Source organism: Cygnus atratus, chromosome 1 (assembly GCF_013377495.2).
Source record: "Cygnus atratus isolate AKBS03 ecotype Queensland, Australia chromosome 1, CAtr_DNAZoo_HiC_assembly, whole genome shotgun sequence".
NCBI classification, from domain to species: Eukaryota; Metazoa; Chordata; class Aves; order Anseriformes; family Anatidae; genus Cygnus; species Cygnus atratus.
In genome coordinates, this window is record NC_066362.1 from 194659194 (window position 1) to 194681851 (window position 22658).

General features: G+C 39.7%; 1 protein-coding gene across 4 annotated transcripts in view; it reads left to right on the top strand.

Moving 5' to 3' along the window:
• Window positions 1–356: 356 nt before the first annotated feature.
• Window positions 357–22658, top strand: part of TRPC6 (transient receptor potential cation channel subfamily C member 6) — a 95739-nt gene continuing 73437 nt past the window's right edge. Inside the window, exons 1-2 of one of the 4 annotated variants that reach the window (XM_035542465.2) lie at window positions 569–656; window positions 743–930. Coding sequence is in view for 2 of the 4 variants with exons in the window: in XM_035542463.1 (XP_035398356.1) it covers window positions 514–656 (143 nt within the window). In the remaining 2 variants the exon portion in view is untranslated. Of the gene's footprint in view, window positions 657–742; window positions 931–22658 lie in introns of all 4 variants that reach the window. The other 3 variants (XM_035542463.1, XM_050710310.1, XM_035542464.2) reach the window with 3 other exon arrangements.

The window sequence follows — 22658 nt, forward strand, 5'->3', positions numbered from 1 at the left end:
GGGTGGGGAGGGTATTTTGGAGTGATCTCTTCAGAAGACCAAGCCCTGAAAGCCAAAGGACACAGGCCGGGCAGCCCCCTCGCGGGGTCAGGGGTGTGAGGACAGCTGGGGGTCCGAGGGGAGCCGGGGGTCCGAGGGGAGCCGGGGATGTGAGGGGAGCCGGGGGTGGGCTGGCGGCGGCGCCGGGAGAGGCCGCGGCCCCTGAGGGGAGGCGAGCGGCGCCCGCCGCCCTCCCACCTCCCGCCCCTGCCGCGCTCCAACTTTGCTGCCCCTCGCCTCCCAGCCGGCTCCTTCCCTCCCTCCCTCCATCCCTCCCTCCATCCCTCCTTCCCTCCCTCCGTCCCTCCCTCCCGCCGGGGGCCCGCGACGCCGTGAGGCGGCAGCCGCGGTGTGGCGGGGCGGGAAGGGCGGCGCCGAGCGGGCTCTCCGCGCTGCTCCGGCGGCGCCCTGAGGGAGCCGGCTGCCCCGGGCGGGCTCGGCGACGACGACGACCCCGTCTCGCCGCGGGACGCTATGAGCCAGGCTCAGCCTTACGCCCCGAGGAAGGGCGGCTCGCCGGGGACCGGCGCCCGGCGGAACGACAGCCAGGACTACCTGCTGCTGGACGCGGAGCCGGGCGACGACAGCGCCCTGCCGCCCTACGCCTTCTACCCGCTGTGAGTGCCGGGGCGGGCTGCGGCGGGCGGGCCGGGGCCGCTTTCCTTCCTCTCCCCCTGCAGGGCAGCTTTTTTGCTTTTAAAAGGCGAAGAAACAGCCGCGGCGAGCGCCCCTCCGACCGGCCGCAGCCCCCCCCCCCCGGTGCCCGCTCTGCTGGGAGAGGGACTCCAGCGCCCTCAGGAGGAGTAGGAGGATGATGATGATGGCGATGAGGAAGGCTGCCGTTTGCTGCCGAGCCCGCGTCGCTCCTCGTTAAAATTAACGCTGTGTCTGGTGGGTTCAACGTAGTTACGGAAATAAAAACTCGCAGAGTGAGCGCACATCGCGGTCGTGTTCGTACAACCGCGGTCCTTCCCTTGCTGCGTTCTGTCAGAGGCGCGTAGCCCGCTGTAATTTGATTTTCCAAGTTTTGCTGAGTAGCTGTTGTCATTTAAAGTAGGGTGGAAGGACATATGCCATTAAACTAAATGAAACATAAACGACAAAAGTTCCGGGAGCTGCAGTTTTTAAAAACCAGGTCAATTAATGCTCACTGTTTACACTTTCTCCCTGGTTCTGTACTGTCAGCATGAGTCCCATAATTATCACTTGTTAGAGCTTCTGAGTAGAAGCTGTCCCACAGAGGAGGAAAATGGGTATTAAGCAATGTGAGATGAGTCTGAAAATCCCAGGTGATTACTGGAAGCTCTGTACTTTCTTTTACACAAATTGGATTTACTGCTTAACGGATGAACTCCAGTTGTGTACCTCTTCTAGTTTTTTCAGTTTTATCTAGGAGGAACTTACCAGCCATTTGTCATCTACCTGGATGTAGAAAAGGAATAATTGCAAGGAAAATGGTAATACTCACAGTGTTTGATTATTTATACGCTCAGTTAAGAACAGAGTTTTCAGAAATCACAACTATATTGCTCTTCCTAAGTGTTTTTTGCTGTAGAGTACTTACTAGTTCAGTATGATCATGTAGCTATAGGAGCATATATTATTGTACACTGGACTTAAACCCCGTGTCAATATCTATGAATGTATCTCTCTAGTGAATGATTTCCTGAGAAAAATCTAATGATGAGTAGTGCAGGGACTGCTTCTGGCTAGGTGGACTTCAGCTCTGAACTGATATGCCAATTGTTGCATTTTTTTGCTGTGGACTCATTCAGAATGGTTGTCCAGCTGCAAGAGGATATATCTTGCTTCAGTGATTTAAATACTATCTTAAAACAAGATCTTCAAGAGCTGTGGGATGCTAATGCTTTCCCTTCAGCAGTGTGTTAGCAGCTCTTGGTCCAGCACACAAGTATGGAGATCATTTCTCATCATCTCAGAATGGCTTTGAGGAAAGCCTGCATCCTAATTAGGTTGCTTTGTAGAGCTTGGGCAGCACTAAACACAGGATTTTATCTCAAGTTGTGACACTTCAAGGTCATAGATGGCTGATTCTGCTGTACAGAAGCCTCTCCCTGTGAATTTTTTTTCCTACAATCTTTGAGAACAGACAGAGGCTACTGATCTGAGTGGCGGATGTGAACCTGAGGACTGTGCCCATTCTTGGTTTTTATATAGTTGCTACTTAAAAAGGTGCTCTAGGGGACTTTGCTGTTGCTGTGCTTGTTTTTTAGATGCACATTAGGCATGGGAAAGTTCATTTGGGGCTTCTCATCTTCTTCTAAGGAGCCACTTTATGGGCACCTTGTAGACATTGCCTGCACAGAACCACTTACAAACTCTAACTAAGCTGGCAGGGATGAATGCAGTGAGCACAGGCTCCTCCAGGAAGAGGTGATGTCCTAAGTACAGGTTTTGAATTTTACTGCCTAAGGTCCACGTGCATCAAGTTTTACATACCTTTTGTGCTGTCTCTTGAGCTGGAAGCCAATAGTTTTACCAGTGGCCTTCATATGGCCAAGAACAAGATCAGAGTGCTGGTGTTTGGGATATATGATTTATAACCTTTGTAATCTGCATGTGCTAAGAGCACTTTTCTCTGCTTTCTTTTGAAATCTTCAAATGACCAGTATTTCATGATGTTACGGTGGAGAGTATTATGTGAATCTTACCTTGTATCCATAGAGTCATAAGGTCTCTGAAGATCATGAAGATAGTGTTGATGAAGGCCTGCATTACCCAGACAGTTAAATTATGTGAAATCAGTTGTTTGTGTGCTGTGAAATCTACTTGGGCTCAGTGTGCATGCCTTATCAAGTCTGTCCATATGTGTGCTATTGATGTTTATTCTTTAGCTTCTTCTCCAGCAATGTGGCAGCTTAGGGAGCTGGTCATGCTGTAAGGTGCCATATTCTTCCATGAAAGCCCATGGAGGAATCATTGGTGGCCATTGGATTAGGAGTCTAAACTGAGGGGTCTGTGGGTCTGTCTATTGAGAAAGAGCTGTATGACCCTTGAAACTGAATATTGTGTCTATGATTCAATGCAAACACAATAAAATAACCCTTCAGATTGCATCAGTGGGTATTTAAAAAATATTTTTACTAAAACTACTTGTGTTTCACTTATAGTATTTCCCGATGCATCCAGTTGCTAAGGATATTTTTGTCAAACTAACTGGAAAATGATGTGCATCATTTGCACAGGCAAAAATGCCCCAAGAACATCTTGTGTGATGGTGATTAATGCAGAACAGGGATGCAGAGTACAGCTGAGGTCCAAAAAATCTGCAGTGTACCTCCTTTTCAACATTGTGAGGGAGTAGCATGCTTAATGGTGGCTTGGTTAGACTGTCATTTGACATGCGGGCTGATACCAAGGAATAGTTTTCTTCGAGTGGTCATTTAGAGCTGACGTCACTGCCTGTGTTGTTTCTAGAACACATTTTTCATGTGTCTCTTTGTGATTGCCTTGAAGTAGTGTAATGGCTGGATTCTAAAATATCTTTTCTAAGAGAACCATTTTTTGTATTTGCAGCTAAAGCCCTAATCCATCAACCACTGCTACTTTAGTTCAGTAGTGTTACTTCTGAGCCTTCATACACAGTCCCTTTGTAAGAGCAAATGATTGTCTATTTAATAAAACACTGAGGTTGCCTTTTTTTTTTCTTTGAGATGATTTTTCAGATGATTCATTAATTGTAAAACAGTTCAGTTATATTAAAATTGGAATAATTGCCAAACCAACTGTCTTGAATTTGTGTCAATGAGTTCAACAGCACTGATTGTATTGTTCTCAGGTACGTTTAGGCTGAGACAGAAAAAATACTTTCATATATGTATGTATATATATAATTAAATAATCATTTAATATTTAAATACTAAATTACCTGTAGACTGGACAAAAGTTTGAAATATTGACCTGTCAGTGCTAACTGACTCTGTGAGTAGTAAGAGAGCTGACAATTACTTATATATTTGAGGCTTTATCCGAGTTTCAATACAACGTACTGAATGAGCAGGAATTCAGTACCACTCCTTCTGAAGAACAGCTTTACTGTCTCTGAGGTAGCTGCTACCTTCCTTGCACACAAGACAGCCTGGGTTCGGCAGCCATGTCAGACAGGGTCACAGGCTTTTTTTGGTATGTGTATAAAACAATCTTACTTTTATTTGCAGTGTGGTACAAAACAAAATTCTAATGGGAACTTGTGCTGAAATATCTTGCTTTTCAGAACCTCTGTTAGGGGAAACACACTTCAGACAATTCGCAGAATTTGTTATTAAATGGTTTCCAAAAGATTCGGTTACTTTCTTAAGAATTTAATAACTGTGTTTTAGAAATGTTATGTAAGTAAACACTCTTTCTAGTAATCTTCTTCCATCTAGTTATCAAGTCTGTCCCCTAATGTACCAAAAAATTCCATTGCCACATATGTCAGAAGATTGCCTGCTGAAATACAAAAGCATGGATAAACTCTTCCTCTTTTGCAAATATTTCATTGGCATAGAGCCCCTGGTTTGTAGTTTAAAAGAAGATGGGAAGTGCATTTTAAGGTGTAACCCCAAACGTGAGCACTGATTTGCAGTGGAATTTGAAAGTGATAGTCCCTGTATAAACTTCCCTGCTGAAAACATGTTATTGGAGAATAGATTGCCAGCATATGGAGATAGTCAGAATGCACTAATTCAGTCAGACATCTGGTTATATTGCTTATTTATACTTTGAAATATTTTGCATTGTGAAAAAGAAATATATTTTCTTATACATGTCAGAAAGGACAATTATGCATTAAAATGTCAGTTGTAAAGTAAATGAGGCACACAAATTATCAGATGAAAATGGGAAAGAAAAAGGTTCTGATGTGCATAACTGCCTTGAGGCGCAGATTATTCCTTGGCTTCTGTGGCTGTTAGATCAAGTGTTTCTCAGCATTAGCAAACCCAATACATGCTTTAAGCCACTTTCTCTGTTAAATAATATACTTAATAATTTATTTCCTGTCTCTAATATAGCAGTTTCTGCTGTTGGCATAACATCATTTTTATCTGCATCCTCAACTATCTTGCTTGAAATGACCTGTAAAATTATCTTCCAGACTCTTCATTAGACGTAATCTCTTCAGGGAGTAATGTGCAACGTGGCAGCTGTGCTTCAGATTGCTAGTCTCTGCTGAGATGCTGTATCCTCTGAAAATCTCTTGCAGTGGTTTTGTTGACAACAAAAAGGTGGAAGAATTAGTACGGGGAAAGGGAGGTTGTTTCCTTTTATAGTGTGGTGGATAGAACACTTCCCTGTGAATTGGGACTAATGGATCTAGTTCCTACTGGGCAGAGGAAAAAAATCATGCCTGAACTTCTCATATTCTGGGTGACTGAATTTAATCCTTAAAGTCTTGGGTAAAAAAAAACATCACCATTATGACCAAGTCCCTGGCAAAACAGCTTTTAGTTCCCTCTTTATTTTGTACAAGTATCTATAAGAGAATGCTTCACTTTGAACTAGAGATATGCTTGATGTTGAGTTCAGCTTTTTTTTTTTTTTTTTTTGTCTGAGTGAAGAATAACAAATACTTCCTTTGAATCAGAAGGAAATGTGTTTATTTGATATTACTGTGTTCTAATGTTTCCTGTCTTATCAGAATTTTTATTTCTCATCAGAAATAAAGAAAAAAGAAACCAGAATCATGCTTTTTGGGGTTAGGACATTCAGTAAAAGTTTCTTTTAAAAACCAGCAGAGCAGACCAACGGTCTTTATTTCACTGTGGATAGCTGAGGTCTGTTGCTAGTGAGTACTGCTGTAGCTTAACCACACAAAGTGAATGAAGCTGGTCAGGGCTAGGTGGTCTTAAAAAAATTTTGGTGGTCTTCAAAATGCTCCCTTCCAGTACATCCCCAGAGCAGACTCTATTCCACAGGTGAGGTTTCCTACCGGATTGTTTTGTGCTTTGAAGCTGCTAGAAATACAGTAGGCTTATGCTGAAACTGGTGCAAGACCAGTAAATTACCTCTCAAAGGTAAGCTGAGCTACAGACGTTCATTTTTTGCTGAAGACTTACATGATTTGTTGGTTTTAGTTGCTAGGCTCTTGTGTATTCACTGCATATGTTCACTAATGTAGCAGCGAACTTCCTTTGGTCAGCTGCATTACCTGAGCAATGTCCTGTGGTAAGACTGTATAATCCATTTTGCTTGACCTGTAGCGATATTTCTGTAGCCTTATTCGTACACATTCTTAAGAAAAAGGGTAGATCTGCAGGTCACTCTGATGCAGTTACTGAAAAAAATAAGTTACCTCCCTGTGGGACATAATTTTATAAAACTGGAAGCTTTCCATTTAAATCCAAGCCATTTGTTGGATTTACATGGTGAAGGTGGAGTAGCGATAAAGAAATGTGTGGGATATGTACAGCATACTTTTCATTGCAAATGTTAATAACAAGTGTGCTCTTTGTCAAACACCCTCCCAACAGCATTTGCCACTGCGGAAGCTGTGGGTTATAATAACTGGCTACTTGAAGAATTCCCACAAAATGTTAATATCCCCAAGTAACAATGAATTGGCATGATGGGTCTACCTCATCAGGCTATGTTTAGGCATTTGAACTCAGCAAACATGATTAAAAGAAAATTTTGGCAGTTAAACTATATTCATCAAATTCTACTTGGTTTCTTACATCAAACTGTGCAAGGCAATGGCTTAGGAAAGGGCTACAATTTGAAAGTGCATAACAATAGTCTTATATGTACATGTGCACACGTACTTGTGAGTGTAGATGCGCACATGGAGTCTTCTCAACAGGAGGCTTAAAGGATTTGGCTTGATAAGCTGAATTTAAATGTAAGTTTTGATAATTAAATGTGGACAGAAAGCTTAGCGATAATTAAATTACATACAGTTTTCTCTGGAATGGATTAACGTTTTAATCTTGCAGTGGAATGGTTGTTGTTTGTTTAGCAGTGACAATTTAAATACATAATCAAATATATCATCTTCAGCAAAATAGATATGGAATATATATGGAATATAAAGGGAAGATGACTAATTAAAGTCTGGGTTTATTTTCTATATCTGTTTCTACACAACTTCACCTTTTCATACCATGAGAACAACTGACAGCACACATTTATTATCTCACCAACATAATATGTATAAATAGACATTTGTCAATAACCAAAAAATAGGAATAAGATATGGGAGATTGGGTACGAAAAACACAAGTAAGTGGAACAGTGTAGAGGAACTGCACATCAAGAATTGTTGTCTTGGGGGCGTTCTCCAGGTTATGTGGGAGGTGTAGATGGCTTGCTTTCTGCAGCAATTGAATGTTATTTCCTTTTGCTAAAAAACAAAAGCCAAAAAACTAATTTGAAAATGGCAGTGTAGTGGATGTGGATTTGGAGGGTCAAGACTTTGCTGTGGATGGTCTACTTTCTTTTAAAGTGGAATTGTATGGAATTGTAGTGATGAAGTAAAAATGACAAATGGTAATAATGATAGTAATTGTGAACCACTGAGAAGTAGATGTGATGCCCGCCTCGTCGCTCAAACATGCCTTCAGTCGTGTCCTTAGTCATACTGCTGTTAACATTAACACATCATTAATTAAAAACAAAACCAACCTGAACTTGCCTATTGCCAGCTCAGAAGAATGTGACTGGTGTTACTCGTTTTTGCCTTAGAAATGGAATAAGTACTGGTTTTGAAGTAGTATTTACCTTAGTGAAATGATTAAAGAAGTGAGGTTCTTTTTAATTATTTGATATGTGAAGTCTTCCCATGCAGGTAGAAGGAAGGATGAGGAACCACAAGATGGTGGTGGATGCAAATTGGATTGAAAAACAAACAAGCAAAATGGAATACAGATCACAAGGTTTGGTGATGCGGTACCGACAATTTTAGAGAATATTCAGACTGGGAAATTTCTATGAAACTTGTTTGCTGCTTTGTTACCAAATTTTGAATGAAACAGTGCGTCTCTTAAAAATGGCATCACATACTCATTTGAGTTAAGTCCTTCTCTCATTGAAGGTAGTGGGAGTTTTGCTGGATAGCCCAGATTTTTAGCAGGTTCACATTACAATTTTACTTTAGTTGTAAGTGAGCAGCAGCAGCTCCTGCTGGCCACCTGCAGAAATACCTGCTCAAACAGATTTATGTCTTGCTTTGTTGTGGTTCGCTGACTTTTGTGCACACAGCAAGTGGTAATCTCTGGGCTGCATGGGACATCTCATATATTCCTTATCAGGCTTTGATTAATCACTACTAATAAAGGCAAACTTTCGCTTTTGAGCCTGCTGAGTTCTTAATTCCAAAAGAGAGGGCCCTTGATTTAGCCATGACCTGTAGGGACCTACCCGATGCAAGCAGGCAGCGTTTAACTCAGAGCTGGACAATACTTGTCCTGAGAGCAAGGAGGTATTTAAAAGGCTGCTAGCAGCCACAGCCATCCTGGCTCCTCTGGAATTTTTTTTTCATTTTTAATCACATCCTGATCAGCATAACTAGAAAATAGGTATGTGCCCAACAGACTGATAATGTGGGCTAAGGTGCTGGTCTGGTGCCTCCTGTCTTCTGTCAGCACTGATAATTCAGATGATTGCTGGGTTACTGATTTTTCTCTTGGCCCAGTCTGGATTTTGCCTTTTGTGTGTCTTGGCTGGATTTAGGAATTGTGACTGGCTGCTTAGAAGCCTTTCAGAAGGGCAGATTCCCTCATCTTTGAGGAGTGACGTATGTTTTCTTTCTCATCTGTAAGATTTTGTCTTTGGTGTACATATTTCACGTATTCTATACATGATTTTTCCCTCCTTTTTTAGAACAGGTAGCCATATCCGACTGCTCAACTTTGTTAGGCCTATGATGTGTACACGTCTTCGGCCTGCCAAGTAGTAATAACCCAATACTTGGCACTTCTTGTAAAGCTCTTTTAGTGCATTGCAAACAGGCACGTCGCACAGAGTCCAGCTGTCAGCCTTCCAGACACCGGGCATTTGGCAGCCGAGAGCAGTTCTTAGCACAACAGTGTTTTAAATCACGGTCTGTGTCAATTAAACACCTCTACAGCACCCCACATATCGCAGCAGTAAGTAAAATGCTTCAAACTGAGGTGCAGTTTGTGGACGGATGCTTTGGCAACTGGCATCACAAGGCTCAGAAAGTCTGTACTGTTGAGACTCATTGCAGTGAATGTTGCAATTATCATTTCTCTGCTCATCTCAGGGTCCCTCCCAGCTTCCCCTTAGCCCCACGCATGTGCAGGAGCACATCCGTGAGGTTGTGACGGGGCAGGTGCCTGATACATCTTATCACTTAGCATCCATCCCACATGTAACAGCACAAGCAATGCTGAGCTCTGACAAGGGCTGTGTTAACTCACAAGCCCCGCCAGATAGGGACCTAGAGCCAGGAGAGATCCAGATGTTAGCTGAAACAGTAGTTTTTTGCATTTTTTTTCCCTAACGATTTGCAGTAACACCTCGTTGTTCATATGTGCCAAGATTTACAGTCACATTCTGTGAGCTTCTAATCGTGTTTAATGATTTACGTAGGATCAGAACCATTGTACTGATCTTTTCATTTTGATAATCCTTTCAGAAAATGCAGTGAACCTCTTCGAAAATTGCTCCTAACCAGCTGTTCTTCATGTTCAAAGCCTAAAAAACAATTTTCCCTTCCATTTTGCAATGCAATAATTGATTTTCTATATTAGTTTAGTTCCGCTCTGCTAATCTTTGTTTTTATGCATAATTTCCTTAAGCTAATTTAAAATTACCTTCAATCAGAAAGTGTTTTCTTAAATTTATTAATGAAATATCACAAGTGCCTTAATTTTCTCATCGATTATCTGCACTTGTGGGGCTGGTTGCATTATACATGAGTTGAAGATATATTTCTATTCTTTTTTGTCATGCTAGATTCATTAATTTATATTTAATTGTAATAAACCTAATACGATCCAAATATATGAAGTAGAAAAAGATTTTGAAATGATCATTTAAAGCTTGTGGAATTTTTATCATGTGCACATGAGGGAGAGTAATCTTGTTAGAAGTTGATATAAATATATAGTGTGTTAGTTGCACTTATTTAAAGGGAAATCCAGTGCTCTGAGAATTCCTGAGCCTCTCATAGCTCTGACATGAAGAATGGATATGCATGTTCATGGGTTTCTTGGCAGCAGTGGATCTCATGGATCTCCACTTCCTTGCTTTTGTTTTCCTCTTTGCACTTGGCTATGGGTTTGTCCTGGCAGGAGCACATAGGCTAGGACAGCTGCTAGGAGGGTTCAGGCTCAACGTAGGCATAACACGGACCAGGGAGGTGAAATTAAATCAGCTCCTGTGCAGCAGGATACTTGAGGATATTTGCAGTAAAACTTTTAAAATTTCCACTGAGACATTTAAGTCCTGCTCTGACTAAATTATCTGACAGATCAGATGCAAAGAGCAGGCAGCTGGATGGCAGCAATTACTCTTCCTCTGTAGCTCTTCTTTTCCTCTGCCTCTAAAAACAAGTTTCCCATTAATTTCTTAAGACAGTTTAGGAAGACTGCTGTTTTCTTAGCTTTCTCAAGTGAATCTTAGAATCTTACAATGCACTATTTCGTTTTCATTTCTGTCTCTATGTGGAGAAATCCACATTAAAAATGCAATGAAAATTCATAAATTGGATCTAAGTGTGGTAACACTAGCAAAAGTTAGTTAAGATAGCTCCACCTTTAGGCAGTGGGGATGGGATGAAATCTTCTAAGGCTACTAGGTATTTTGTATGGCCTGCCTTCAGTGTTCTCACTTCAGGATCTTAAAAACTAAAACCACACAGCGTCAGAGCCACTGGGAAGTGTGGGCCACAGTCTATGCTGCTGTCCTGAGCCCCAGTGAGGCCAGCGAAGCTGTCAGAGTCTGTAACAACTTCTGGCTGTCCAGGAAAGATGAAGGAGTTATGGCAACAAGGCAGATACTGCAGAGGAAGAACAGCAAGTATCTTGAACTGGCATCTAAGCAACAAGCAAAACAAGCAAAAACTAGACTGGGAGAGGAATGTGAGTATCTAAAGAAAAGGTCTATAGTATTTAAAACATTTTGGAGAGCACTTCTAAGAAAAAAGTCAGCAATAACAGAATTTCCAGAAGGTTTGCAGAGTGAACACTCCTTGCTGTACAAAGCAGTACAAGTGAATGTTCTCCGCTTTTCTTCAGAAAAAAATTTTAGAGGGTTAGGTCAGAAAGCTATTTAATCAGCAGCATATGTTGTGGGCACATTGGTAGGTAAACAGCAACTGATGCGATTGTGAAATTTCAGCACTGCTTTGTATGATAAAGTAATAACGATCTTACTTAACAAGTTGATATATAAAATATATACTGGGATTTCTTTCCCCACAGGCGCTTCCAGCCTAAAATCAGCAACAGCGTTTGAAAACAATGCACGCGATGAAGGGAAATGTAAAAAGGAATCTAGGCAAACATTGCAGAGACAGCAAGGCTAATGGCTCTAGTCTTACAAAACTGCCTGAGGATCTTTAATGACCCAAGGTTTCTATGTTATTGATTTTACATCAAATCAGAAAAACAACAGAAATCTCTATAGCTGTCAGTGAGAGCATTTGATAACAACTTAGAGGGAAAGAATATCTCTTGTGGACTGACCAGCTTCAGCCTGTGCAGGATTTCTGACCTGTCTGCAGGAATCAATGAGGAAATCGCTGGTACAGGGTTAGCATCACTGCTGTGCATGTGTGCCTCTTCTGACTCTGCCTGTGCTTTGGTTCTTCCTACCAGCGCACAAAGTCTTGATCTATCCAGAGGGCCAGAAACGGCACAGAGATGCATAGTGAAGAGGAGGGGAAATAGGAAGACTCACCAAGGGGAAATACAGTGCCCTTCCCATCTGGATTTCTTTTTCACTGAAACTTGAGGAGGGTGTGAGAGGGCTGCTGCATGTCCAGGTATCTCCCCAAAGGCAGCATGCATGCATATGTGAAGGTGCAGGACCTTGGGAGCACTCCTGGTACTAATAATGTGCGAGCAAATTCCAATAGCTTCTTGTTCCTGAGTTTCACCTCTCTTGGAAGCAGATTTAATGAGTCTTGAACTGTAAGGTAAGGTGCTAGGTATTGCGTATTGTGGATCAAGCATACAAGAATTGATTGAAATTTCACACCCATCCATGGTTTGTTTTCAAATTCTACGTTTAGTGAAAATGTCAGCATCTCTGACATCTTCATTTGGTTTTGATTTAGACATGGGATTTGGGGTTGGAATGTGGAAATCCTTCTTGTGTCTCTTTCATCTCCGTGGTAGTCATCAAGCTTTCCCCTTAGTTTAAGATGCTGCCTGGGTGGTGGAGGTGGCAGCAGGTGCAGGAGAGGCTGAGGGCTTTGGCTGGAATGAAGCAACTAGTCTGACATCGTGTGGGCTCCTTCCATCCTCTATGGAGGAGACAGGCCCCTTCAGAGCATAGTTCATCAGATCTGTTCCAGGACTGGGTGAATCACACTGATGACTAAAATATAGTAGAATGATTGTTGATGAATGGCACATTTATATTCCACAATGTGCAGATGTATTGCTGCTGACTTCAGTGGGATTTGAATTCATATGCGTGTGTGGAAAATATTATCCTCAGTCTTTAATATTTGTGAATATGTCTTTTTGACTGTATGTTTTGCAATGTATGTCAACGATGGTAATTTAAATATGGAGGAGAAGATGATGTATTTCTGGAACAGATTTCAAAAATGAGAAATATATGCAGTGAAAAACAGTATGTAATTCTTTGACTAAGACTAAATTCTGACCCATATGTATATGGATAGATGTTCTGACCTTTGAATACTGAACTATGCAACATTTAGATTGACTTTTTTGGGGGGGAGAGGAGAGAATTAAGAAGAGAAATATTTTGCATGTTAATTGTCTGCATTGCATTAGAGAACAGAGGTAGGAAGACGAACAGATACTAATGGGTTTATCTTGTAACAGAAATATTTTTTTTCTTTCTAATTTAAATTCAAACATGGGCCAAGCAATATCTTTCATTTTGATTAGAAAGTTAGCTTATAATATGCAGAAGTATTAAATCTGGTTATTTCAAAAAATAATTATAACAATCAATTCCATGAGTGTCACAAAAGATTTTGCAGAATTTCAGTTCCTCTCTTTCCCAATTTTCCTCTTCATTGGCATCGATAAAGTAGAACTGGTAGTGGTGGTGTAACTTTGTCTCAAAATAGAATTTCTTACAATTAAGGCTGTTTACCAACATTCTGTGATATCAGACCATGTTCTCCTCTCTGAGTTACATGCATGACTCACTGATATCACCTTTAATAAATTTAATGGTTTTGCAGTCTGCATGCAGCCTAGCACAGGCTGGATTTGAGAATGTACTTCGGTTGTAACCAAGATTTTGCTCTGCAGTTTTTAGAATGGTAAAGCATGAATAATGTTTACACAAAAAACCGGAACATTTTCTGTTCAAGAACAAATAGAAATCTGCTTTTTCAATATGTTGGTCACCCGTGTATTCATCCAAAATTCTTGTCGTCCATCCACAAACAATTTATATGGGAAGGTTTTTTTTCAAGTGACTAGCAACTGCCCTGGGAATTTAAGGAAGGATCCTGCCCACTGATGCTTGTAGGAGAGCATGCCATTTTCTCCTCAAGGCACCAGAGGTGAATGAAGAACAAAGATGAACAAAGCTAAGACAGCTTTGGAGAGTCTGGATTGCATGAGAGATGCAGCAGCAACGTATCTTTTTTGAGTGATAAGTAATTTCTGAATATATAAAGCTTTATCTGGAACAGTTCTTTTGAATATATCAATATTATATTGTAAGGGGGAGAAAGTTGCCCCAGGTAGGAATTACTGGCCAGACATCCCCTGAACAGCAGCACAGTACGGCTGGCTGCATTTCATTGTAAGAAAAACAGTACAAGTTTTGAAGCATATCATTCTCAAGTTCACAGCCTCACTCAGCAGCAGTCTGCTGCTTCTTGGTTTGGAAAGGGCATGGGGGTGGTTTTTCTTGGGGTGTTCAGTGGAGCGTCTATCTGCTGAGTTTGTACTGTGGGTGGTTTTTTTTTTTAAATTTATGACCTGTTAGCATGAGTGTAGAAGACTGTCATTTCATCCCATGGGAATCTGAAAATTAGAGATGTCACTAACGTTCTGAATAGATTAGCATGATCCCATTTGGCACAATCTGGTAATCTTTTATAGCCTGGGCTGAAGAGTTATATTGAGATCGTTTTACCTCTTGCTCTGCTCAGTAAGCCCTGAGCTCAAGGCTGGGACACAAGATGGAAGAGAACAAGAAAGCATCTACTAGCTGCTGTGTATACCAAAAATGATCAGTTCTGAGAATATAAGAGACAATGGACACTAGAGCACCAAATTATGACTGCTAGTTACCTTACAGAAAAGGCAGGGTGCTAGAAAGAATATAATTTGAAGGAATATTTCAAAGGAATGTAGAAAGTTAGGGGTATAGAAAATGAGAAGAATAACTCTTATTACCACCTGTCTCCAATAATCAATCAACATCTTCCTAAAAATTCATGGTAATTTTCAGAAAACAGCAAAGCCAGCTGAAGCTGCTGCATCTTCTTCACCCTGGAATGGAACTTCAGTTTGCCCAGGAACTGGACGTGGCAGAATGGGGAATAAGGACAGTGAAACTATTTTCATGATATTTCTCATGTGCAGCATCTAGATAGGCGATATGTTGACTAGGCTAGCTTCATCTCCCAGAGATGATTTCTGCATGAGAGCAACTTGCTATTCCCTGCTCTTCTGCACTGACTGTTATGTATACTGACAGTGACTGGATGTATACCACTTACAAGAGGATCAAGGGGAGAAAAAACTTCCAAGTAAACAACAATTGCAAGTAGGGCAAACTATTTATTTATTTATTTGTTTGTTTGTTTGTTTCATTCTCGGATATCATCTTGTGGACTTTGCCAAAAAAAAAGGGAATATGGTTTTCCCATTTTGCCAAATCCTATGTAAAAGTGAAAGCTTAGTAAGTTTGGAATTTCTTTTCACATGGAATGTCATTGTTTTTGTATCTGTTTTCATGCTAGAATGGTTAAACAATTAAAATCCCCCCATTTTTTTCCTGAGCAACCCTTAATAACTCTCTTCTCAGAAATGTTCACCATTTACTCTTTGATCAGATTGTTTCTATATGTCTGAAGTAAAAATGTTTAGTTTGGGTTTGTTGAAGCCACCTGCCATCATACACATGTCAAATCAATATTAATTGCTTTTGTTTTTCTTCCCCGTGGCTGATTGTATAGAGGACAGTTTCAGCTCTCCCACAGCACATGTGATGTGACTGCTGTGGCAGATGGCAGAATTCAGAGTGTATCTGTGCACTTGTATATGGCGGAGGGCATTCTCTGGGGATACCAGCCCCTGTGAGACCGTGGTGACCAAGACCCCAGATCTGTCTCTCTTCATCAGGAAAATGTAGTGAAATGGTCTGTGGAACTGATGCAAAGTGATACACTTTTCATCAGTTACAAAGCAGCCCTCACAAGGCTTTCTTGTCCACGATATTAGGGTTTGGATCCGAATAACACCTCCCCTGCTCCCTTCTCCCCTTAATTTTAATGTATTTAGTTAAAATCTGAAAAGTGAATTTGGACAGTTTAGACAAGCAACAAAAATACCTACTGAAAGATTTTGCTTTTCAGAACCTTTATTTGCCACTGGATAACGAAAAGGCCACTTTATTTCTAACTTCTGATGGCTTAGCCTTTCTCCATCAAAAGAGTTTCCATCCACCCCAAAGAACCAATGTCTTAAGGGTCTTAACTCTACTACTGTTTGTGGGTTTTCAGACTAAAAAAATGCCTTAAATTGTTATTCTGCTTTGATTCACCAAATTTTCTGGATGTTTGTGTTAAGTGATAAAGAATGATGTCTCTGCGTAACTAAAAGTTTTAATTACATTATGATTCTTCTGTAGAGTATGTTGCAAAAAAAAACAAGAATAGAATTTCTCTTGACAACAAGAGGCAAGCAGGAAATAGGCTCAGTGGGTATTTGCCATTGCACATAATGTCGGTGTTCCAAAAGCTGTGTGTTAATGTGTCAGTGTGAATAAATGCCTCTTAGGAAGATTTCTCAATTCTTTGTTTCATCATAGCAAATTATTCATTGGTAAGCCACGTGCTTGGGATGTCCAAGACTGAGTTGCAAGTCCTGTTTCAAGTCAGGCAGAACAGAAATCTCAGTCCAATGGGAACTGGTGTGAGTGGGCAGATGCTTCTTCAAATCTTACTGATCTCAGGAAAATATTCCGCAATTATGAAGTTAGCTATTGTCTCATTTTATGTCTTTGATATCTCAAATCGTGTTTCTGTTTTACATTGTGCCATGTATTGGAATCCTTATCACACCTCAGGTCTGAGAAAGGCAAGCGATCTTTTCATGCTGGAATTTGTTGCTTGACTTGCTACCAATTCTGTATTCACTGAGGTCAGGATGGCAAGTACTTTCTTTATGCACAGCAGGGAACAATAAACATCGTCATTGTTTCTTTATTCTTACAAAGTAATTATTTTTTAATAACAGTAATTACAGTCATTAAAGTAAAACAAAACCATTACTTTAAAAAAATATATTTTTCCCTTTTAAGTAAGCACATATTGAAATGGAAAACATTTCCTCAGTAACACTTTATCCTGAAGTTATATTGCACTGTTTTTAAGTAGCATTCTCATTTTTTTTTTAAATAAAATGCATGTTTCTTCAGCCTACTTTGTACCAGATAATGGGTAACATCTACAGAAATAACTCTGTTCCGTTCTTGTTTTCATGGAATTCAGTTTCATGCTTTTTATCTATTTTTATTTTTCTTGGGTAACACCAATCAGCTGTTCCCTCTGTTGGATATCACTGTGTTTTTTAAGCACTTGTAAGGTAAATTCTATCAGATGCCTTGCTTCTTATTTCATATAATTAGCTATACATCACATTTGCATAGTAAAGATAAGACACATTTAATTCTTTTCCCACAAGCAGGGGAGGAAGAAATGTCTCCTGTACTGAAACTATCGAGGATTTTTTTTTAATCCAAAGAGGAAGAATTGGTTTAGATGTATTGTTTTCTCTGAATTTGTTCAAAAGCAGAACTCTGGGAAACAGAATATCTGGGAAATTCTCATTTTTGTAGAAATACTTTTAGACAAACATATTAGCTGATGGATGCATTTCACTGTGTTACAAATTATAATGAATTAAGAAGTGGATTAAGTGGTCCTTAGTCAAGCAGTCAAATATGACTGCCAGAATAATCATACCTGCCATCCTTTTGGAATTCTCTTTGTTATATTATTGCATATCTCTTTTATCTCTGGGCTAATTTCTGTCTTTAGTATAATTAGATGCAGGTTTTTAAATTTTTTTCCCCCGAGCATGAATGACTTAATAGTCTGTTCTTCCTCAGATACTGAGTAGAGCACGTACTTCCTGCTCCTGCAGAAAGGAGTTCTGTGCCACCAAATTCTAGTCACTCCTCTAATGCCAACAGGTTCTTGTGTCGATACTTCCCTTTTACACATTTAAAAGACCTTTAATGCTTTTTCCCTTTTTCTTAGTAGTCCTGAGGTTGTTGGTTGACAGGTCAAGATAAGTGAGAGATACTCAAAGGAGGATATCTTGAAAGATTCTATATTTTTAAAAAAGAAAAGAATCTGAATGATATATGAGGATGAAGAGCTCTGAATTTAGGGTCTATACTTAGAAATTTATGCTCCTCATTAATATTTTAGGATTGTTAAATTTCATATCTGCAGTACTCTGAACAATCAAACATCATCCATGGAAGTGATGAGCAGATTGGAGTAATTTCAGTTGCATTTGGTGTTGACAGTCAGATTTTCAAGAAATAAGAAAAGACTGAATAAATCTCTTGAGTAATCATTTGGTTTTTGGTTTCAGTCCAGAAGGTGACAAATATGATTAAATCTCAATTTATTCCCTTGCTGGAGCATTAGCTCAGTGCTGACTATGAGGCATGCTGAAGTTCTGCCATATGAAAGTTCACTTCTTTGTGCCATACACCACAGGTTTTATGTGTAATCCATACAATTGTGTTTCCCCTCATTAAATTAATCACTTTTTGATTTTCTTCCATGCTTTGATATCTTCACCTGCATTGTAGGTGAAAATACTGGCATTGCTCTCGTCATCAAATTGTCACTTGTCTGGAATTCATACTTTACCACATGATGTTTTTTATTGTCAACTCTGTGCTATAGAAAATGAAAAGTATTCTTCTGAGGATTTTAGTTTTTATGTATGTTTTTCTTGAAAGATGCCCAGTAGTTTCAGCTTGGGAAAAGCAATAGAAAAGATGCTACCAGCTAAAATTAATCGTTTTACAAAAATAAAATTAAAATATCTTATTTAAACTGCTAACCTTTGGCAAGCATGTCTCTGGCCAAGTAGCACAAGAAGCAGCTAGCAGAACTGCTGGTCTTCTCATGTCTCATTTAGACTTTTTAAGTTACTTTTAACATCCGTTTTGTGATCCTCTCTAGTTTTTCTCTTGGAGATGATTTTTCTGTTTCTCTGACCTTTTTGATGATACCTTACCCTATTGCCTGGGACTACAACTCTGAATAATAAACTGTGGTAAAGGTAACGATGAAAATTGGCTCTGACTCATGCCAGAAGTAATTCACACCACTAGGAGAACAGGTAAAGGAAGACAAGACAACCTTGTGAGGTGTCTTGAGGAGAATTCTGCGCCAGTGTTTTGCCCTGTGCTCCAATCTCACTGTGCAGTTGTTGAGCAGTGGTATTATGGTTGGGTCTAGACACCCCAAAGACTGCAGTGAACTCATTAAACTGCGCTCTGTGATGTATGTTTGTTTTCCCTTCATTTATAAACAGATATATAAACATATATCTGCGTACACATTCATATACATTCCCTTTCCACTTTTTAAAAACAGATGGCATCAAAAGGAATTTAAGGGAATTACCCCTTGTCATTAAATGATCAAGGCAGTGAGAGCTTAGCAGAGCTCTTGGCGGCTGGAGTTATTCTGTCAGCATAGCGTCATTTTCTTCCTTATCTGTTGGAGAGGTCCGGGAGTAGTTGTGGCTACCCTTACATGGGTATGGGTTGTGGGACAGGAGTCATGCGCGGCTTCTCCCGTCCCATTGCATGGTCTTATTGAGGGGGGTTACAGCTTTTCAGCTGTAAGCATTTCCTTAGCAATAGCAAACACTACGGCGCTTGCCATAATATGGCTAAGTGCCGTGCGCTAGCATCTGACAAGTAGTTGCAAACATAAGCAGAGCAGTTGAGTCAGAGCACGGCATTTTCAAACAAGGCCCTACAGAGCTAAAGACAAATATTTACTGCTTGAGCTTAAGTCCATTGTCCGGAAAGAGGAGAAGACTCTTGAGATTTTATGTTCAGACTGGGCATAAGGTTGGCTAAGGAAAAGCTAGAGTCCTAGTAAGTGTTACCGCAGATGGCTCTTGTTTGCAAGCCTGAAATGCATTTTACTTCCTCTGTTTCAGTGTATACTGGCTAATATTTTCATGCTTTGTTGCGGTTGCCAAACACAAGGTGTTATCTATGCAGCTCCCCGGGTTATTATAACTGGGAAAGGGTAGTGCTCCTTAGAGCTCACCTACTGCTGGAAGGTGATGACATTAATGGGACAGTTAAAGTAAATACTGTTTAAATATTGGAAAATAAACATGTGCTGAAGATGTAGACAGCTGAAGTATAAGAGATGCAGCCTGTGATTTTTTTTTTTTTAAGACAAACTTACTAAACATGGACCTGCAGTACAGACAGAATGCTATAAAATCCAGTTTGATAAAAGCAACAGTAGCTTTATAGCACAAATGTTAAAAAGAGAGAGCCACAATTGTCCATCTGGCTTGGCCACTTTCTGCAGTCTGCTTAATCACAGATGCCAGCCAGAGAGTTTTGTGTCTGGGGAGTCAGGAGCTCAGGGCTGGGAAGAGGGCAGGCACTGCTAGAGGAGGTTCTGCCTCTTCTGAGGCTGTCTCTGAGTATGGGGGCTCCCTTCAAACAAAATGCCGCTTCATGTCCAGCTAGGAAAACTTGAACGGATTGTTAGTAGTTTAAAAATATGAGGACTACAAGGCACTTATTTATTTCTTTTTTTACGTTAATCTGAGGTTTAAAACAACTATTAGTTTTGACAAATGTGATTATGTGTGCTTAAATCACAGCTCCATCCAACCTTCTTTTTCCATACACAAAAGGGGTAAGGAGCAGTAGAAGTAATATGAAAATATAAATTACCTAAGCCTCTCTGTAAGGTTGAACACACACTTAAGATTGCTTCAATTCAGCAAACACTTGAGCAGGCAATTAAGTCTTAATGGTTTTAATGGAGCTAAAGTGTATTCTTAAGTGAAAACCACAGAGCCTTTTTTTCTTTTTTTTTTTGAACTGAATTTAGGCTTTAGCTACAGACAAGGAAATGAAAAGAACCCATTCTAATATTTCACTACTTTTATGCTCCTACAAAGGTATTTTTTTCTAGTTCAACATCTGTGTGGTATTTTCATTGTAGAGTTTAAAGAAAAAGATAATTTTAAATATGTTAAATTAACTCTTTTTTAATTTTCCTGGTGTATATTTTACATCACATTCCTGATCATGATTCTGGCATTGTGTACTAATATTTAATTATGCATTTTTATTTTATGATCTGTTAAATTGGAAGCAATAAATTAATTTTTGGCAGTATTTATTTGAATAGTGATTAGTTGTTTGTCCAAATTCATAATAAAAATGAGTTAGAAATTTCCAAACATAAAAAATTAAGTTCCTCTATTTAACATCTGTGAAAAGTCTTCATGTGGTATGTTAGAATGATGAGTAGAGAAAGTGATATTATACATACATATATTGAAATAACTTGTTTGTATATGTTCATTTGATAAAGCATGTTATAGTGCTTTAAAGCATTTGTTAGCTTTTCAAATATAACAGGGGTTATTAATGTTTATGAGTTTTTTGCATAAATAGAGATTGAAAGATGATTTGGTATAGCTGAGTGGTAGGACTTCATCTGCTAAGAGGTTCTACAGGTTGTAAGGTATTAGAATGAGAAATAATTTTACACTGATGATTTCTTAGAATCATAGAATCATCTAGGTTGGAAAAGGCCATCAAGATCACCAAGTCCAACCATCAACCTGGCCTACTGTGTCACATCACTAAACCATGTCCCTAAGTGCCATGTCCATGCATCTCTTAAATACCTCCAGGGATGGGGACTCTACCACTTCCCTGGGCAGCCTGTTCCAATGCTTTGCCACCTTCTCCATGAAGAAATTCTTCCTAAAGTCCAATCTAAACCTCCCCTGATGGACTCTTTCCTCACATCCTACCACTTGTCACCTGAGAAAAGAGACCGGCACTCTCCTCAGTGCAACCTCCTTTCAGGTAGTTGTAGAGATTTATCATTTCTCCCCTCAGCTTCCTTTTCTCCACACTGAACAGCCCCAGTTCCTCAGTTGCTCATCATAACTCTTGTTTTCTAGTCCCTTCACCAGCTTTGTTGCTCTTCTCTACACACACTCGAGCAACTCAATATTCTTGGCTGTAATCAAGTGGGGAGTGTTTTATTTTGATTTGAGAACCTTAAACACTTCCTCAATTTATATTTTTAGCAATGAAGGGTGATGGGATAATTTGTACCTGAATTACATGCAAAGCTACAAAAAAAAAACACCTTTGCTTTCTACCCCAGTGGTTTCTGATTCTCTCTGCTAATTACAATATGAGTGTGTCGTTTAGTTCATGTGCCTTTCCCACATTGTACTTACTTATATATGATAGTTAGGTAACCGTATAACAATGAAGAGCATGGCATATCTCAGTGGTGGTGTAACACTTTAATGTATACATTAGTCATGTTTAAATTCATCTTTCAGGGAAATTAAGCGTCATATCTGAACTTGCATAAATTTATTCCAGCTTCACAATAGGAAGGCTCTGTCTTGCATTTTTGTATGAATAATGAAATTTCAAGGCATCATGTAGGACACTCATCTAGGGAATCCATTAAAATCAGCACCTCTTTCATCTTTAAACAAGCTTGAACATCTTAAGTATGCTTAGTAAGTAGAACAAGGCCTATAAGAGGCTCAGCTCTACCATTTTTTGATCCATTATGTTGGCTAAAAATGGACGTACTGAGCGGTGTCAGTTCTAATATAAACCCTTCATAATCTTTTTTTATATATCTTTACATTTTGATTGTGAATCCTTGCTGAATAATTTAGTCTTTTCTCTCTCTCTTTTTTTTTTTTTTAATACTATTAATTGTGAAAAGAAGCCCAATTGCAAACATCTTCTTCAGCTGGAGGTTAGTGAAGATTGATGTGAGCAGTACATTAACTATTTTGGGTTTCCTAGAATCATCCACTGTAGCTTTCCCTTGTGGTAGAGCAGTGGACCAAAACTTGCCTTAGTTCCTTGCTTTCTGTTAATGTGTTTTGGAATAATCTCTTGACTACTCTTCAGGCACCTTCACAGACACCTTCAGTCAGCTGGAATTTCATTTTGTCCACATGCTTTATGCTTTTGTATCC